Here is a 4,471-nt window from a genome sequence, read left to right as displayed (position 1 = left end):
TAGGTGCTTCTCACCACATGTGACTATTTAAATCTTCATTTCAATTTATTAGAATTGAATATAATTTAAAAATTCAGCTCCTTGGTTGCACTAGCTAAGTATCAGGTGCTCAATAGCCATGTGTGGCTAGTGGTTACTATATTAACAACAGAGACTTTTAACATCACTGCAGGAATTCCTATCGGACAGTGCTGTACTTGATCCTCTTCTCTGACTCGATTGTGTTTGCACAAAAGTCCTAAGAGCCCACCCTACCCCCACGGAACACTTGGACAATCCACTGACAGGTCTGCTTGATCCTAACACTGTATACAATCGAACTGAGCAGAGGAGGCAGTGGCAGGTAGGTACTGGCAATGACTGTGTGTACTATGGGTGACAAATGCTTCCCAAAGCAGTGAATCACAGTCATGCCAACGAGAGGTACATAGAAGAGCCGCACGGCACAGATATGAGAGAGGCAGGTATTGAGAGCCTTGAGTGTCTCTTCCAGGAAGCAATGCCCAATACTGCCTGGAAGATTAGAAAGGAAGAGGCCAAGAGGAGCAAGGCATCTACCACAATGACGAAGGTCACCACCAGGAGGCCGTAGATGCTGTTGACACGGGTGTCAGCACAGGCAAGCCTCATGGCATCCTGATGGAGGCAGTATGCATGGGAGAGGGTGTTGGAGTGGCAGAAAGGTAACCTTTTGATGAGGAGAGGTGCAGGGAGCACAATCCCCACACTCCACAGCAGGACTGCTGCTCCAGTCCTGCCAATGACTCCATGAGTGAGAACGGTAGCGTAGTGCAGAGGAAAGCGAATAGCCATAAAGCGGTCAAAGGCCATGGCCACCAGAACACCCGATTCCACTCCCCCAAAGGTGTGGATGAAGAACATTTCAGTGACGCAGACATCAAGGGTTACTGAGCACCAGCTAAGCCAGTGAACACTGATCATGGTGGGCACGGAAGACAATGGAAGGCTGAGGTCAGTGGCAACTAGCATTGCCAGAAAATAATACATGGGCTCATGGAGATATTGTTCAACTTTGATGACAGCTAGGATGATGACATTACCCAGGAATGTGAAACTGTAAAGAAGACAGAGGGACAGGGCCAACCAGAAGTCCTTCTCTGGCATTCCTGGAATCCCAGTAAGGGTGAAGGTCTTATGGTTATTAATAGTTTGGTTGAATGATAGCATTGTGGATCAAAGGTTTGACTAGGCAAAAAGAGGAGAACTCATTAAGCCAATCAGCTTCAATTAGAATCACTGACAATAAGTTTTGAGGTGGTAACCATGAGAGGCAGTGATAAATATTTTATGTTCGCAGTCTGATAAAGAAACTGATATCCCCACCCCTGTGAAGCAGTTCTATTACTGACCACCATATGCTAAAATATCTAGGAGAACAACAACAAAAAACTTTAATCAACACCTAGCTAATTGGAATACAATTCACCTAGAAATATGGAGTAGTTGCTTGCCTCCTTCCTCAGGGAAAATGATGCTGTACATTTATCTGGGTCATAAAAACTGATACAAATAACCAGAAAAGAAATGTTATCAGGCACAAACAAGACATAAGGAGTGTTCATGAACACAAATATGAAGACCTGTGTGTATCTTAATTATGATCTTAAATTGTTGTGATTTAGACAAAATCCTCATTGAGACTCAAGTTTTCCACTTGCATGACATGGGACAGAATCAGAAAGATAATCTTCAAGGACTAAACTTCTGACTATCTGCATTCCTAGTAGTGTATGGGCACTAAAAGGACCTGAGATTACAGCAGGTGATGAAGGAAGGAATTATTTGGCTTTCCTCAGAATTTTATAAGGACCCACTATGATAGACAGCATAACCGTCTCTAAGGATATTCACCTCCTAATTCTGGAAACCTGTGAACATAGTGGCTTGCATGGCCAAAGAAACTTTGAAGATGTCATTAAAGTTAACGGCTTCAGATGGAAGTTTATCCTGGATTACCCAAATAGGTCAAATTTGATCATATGAGTCCTCAAAAGTGAAGAAAATTCCCCAGCTGCAGAAAACCAGAGAGACAACTTGAGAAAGACTCAGCAGTACTTGTGAAGAAGAAGGAGGGGGACCAAGAGCCAAGGAATGTAAGTAGCCCCTAGATGCTGGAATAGGCAAGGGAGTGGAATTTTCCCTGGAGTCCTCTGAAAGGAATGCAGACTTGGTGACACCTTGATTTTAGCCCAGGAAGAACCGTGTTGTTCTTCTGACATGCAGAACTGTAAGATAATAAATATATGTATGCTGAGTCACTACATTCACGGTAATTTGTTGTGGGAGAAGAAGAAAACTAATATCCAGAGGAGCCAGAAGAGAGTTGCTTTAACCCCTTTTCAGAAATATTTGCAATCTTCCCATTCAGTCTCATTTACTCAGACTCTGTCCCTTTTTCTTCATGGAAGTTAGACTTCTCTGTCCTAAGGTATACCCGGAAAATAATTCTGAGATCCATTTCTGTGTTACACCTAAGAGAACAGAATGCCGGATAGAACTTGCAATGAGTTTTACAACCAACAACTGATCCAGTCAGGTGAAAACCATCTCTGGAGAATCTCCCAAAAGATAGATTCAAACATTACTCAGATTGATGACATCATTGGCCTTGGTGTTGAGAACACGTTTGGACTTAGTTTCCCTGTTCTTGCATTAAGATCTCTCATTCTATGCATTCTCACTACTGTGCAGCTACTTTAGTAATCTCCTTGAGTTTCCAGCAGCTCTATTTCCTATTGTAATTCTAAGTAAGACCTGCTGCTGCTGCTAAGTCGCTTCAGTCAAGTCCGACTCTGTGCGACCACATAGACGGCAGCCCACCAGGCTCCCCCATCCCTGGGATTCTCTAGGCGAGAATACTGGAGTGGGTTGCCATTTCCTTCTCCAATGCATGAAAGTGAAAAGTGAAAGTGAAGTCATTCACTCATGTCCGACTCTTAGCGACCCCATGGGCTGCAGCCCACCAGGCTCCTCCATCCATGGGATTTTCCAGGCAAGAGTACTCGAGTGGGGTGCCATTGCCTTCTCCGGAGTAAAACCTAGATGAACTTAAAATCATTCTAGATGTTAGTGCCTAACGGTTGCAGTAACAAAGATCAGTATTAAAATATTGGTGTCATACAATTAAATATCTTCTATTTCAATTACTTGTTATCTTTAGGAAGATGTATCCAAATGTACAGCTGAGATATCACTTTGAGGGGGTCAGTCTAGCCACAAATGATAAGAATTCAGGATTGAAGGAAAAAACAGTGCTATAATGGCTCTTAACTGTGTGTTATGATCCTTATTGAACATCTCATAATGAGTTTCTCAAATAAAAGTGTTCATATATACACATAGTGGAGAAGGCAATGGCACCCCACTCCAGTACTCTTGCCTGGAAAATCCCATGGATGGAGGTGCCTGGTAGGCTGCAGTCCATGGGGTCGCTAAGAGTCAGACACGACTGAGCGACTTCACTTTCACTTTTCACTTTTATGCACTGGAGAAAGAAATGGCAACCCACTCCAGTGTTCTTGCCTGGAGAATCCCAGGGACGGGGGAGCCTGGTGAGCTGCCATCTATGGGGTCGCACAGAGTTGGACATGATTGAAGTGACTTAACTTAACTTACATACACATACATGAATACAAGCAAAATTCTGCATAGAAATTAAGTGAATTCATGTATTACTGAAGCCCATCTCAGGATCCATATTAAAGAAAATGGAACAGAAGCCTGAGTCACAGAAATAGCAAAGTCACTAGACAAAATCCAGGGTTGGCTACAAAGGGCAGAAAACTCTGGATGCTTGGGAATAAATGCAGACAGGAAAAAGTTGCTCCAAGTTCCTTGAGAGTCAATAGCTTAGTGCTGCACTGTCCACTCTGGTAGCCACTAGAGACCTGTGCTCATTTATCTTTATATTAATTAAGCTAATTACATCATCAATACCTTAGTTGCCCTTGCTGTGTTTCAAGTATTCAGTAGCTACATGTTGCCAGTGACTGCTGTATTTGAAAAGAACAGATGCAGAATGTTTTCATCATTCCAAAAAATTCTATTAAGATTTGAAAAATTAATGATGCAGACTGCAGATTTAGAGAATACCAACATTCTAGGTGACCTCTTGCCAAATCTTAGCTCCAAGTGGATTTAAGAGTCTTTCGTACTGCATAACCTCTACCTCCCTTTACCTATCTCTCTGTCTTTGTCTCTTTTTTGGGGAAATTAAATAGGAAAGTACCACTAAAACTGAAAATTCTGGAGAGAAACCACCTGGGTTTGAATCATAGTTCTATTTCCTTAGACAAGTTACTTAAGAATCTCTGTGATTTATTCCTCACCTTTTAAAAATGAGTGGGATAGTTAAGAGTATTCACTGGCGATATTGGGCATTTTGTTAAGCACCAGACAAATTAACACTCAAAATTTAGCTATAATTAATGAGCACCTTTTTTCTCTGAAC

General features: G+C 42.1%; 1 protein-coding gene across 1 annotated transcript; it reads right to left on the bottom strand.

Moving 5' to 3' along the window:
• On the bottom strand, nucleotides 239-1,188 carry LOC102170072 (olfactory receptor 51H1-like). Its single transcript, XM_013969678.2, is given in 2 exon segments — nucleotides 239-492; nucleotides 495-1,188. Coding segments are annotated over 2 exon segments (948 nt in total).

This window comes from Capra hircus, chromosome 15 (assembly GCF_001704415.2).
Source record: "Capra hircus breed San Clemente chromosome 15, ASM170441v1, whole genome shotgun sequence".
NCBI classification, from domain to species: Eukaryota; Metazoa; Chordata; class Mammalia; order Artiodactyla; family Bovidae; genus Capra; species Capra hircus.
This window is presented reverse-complemented; position numbering and strand designations above follow the sequence as displayed.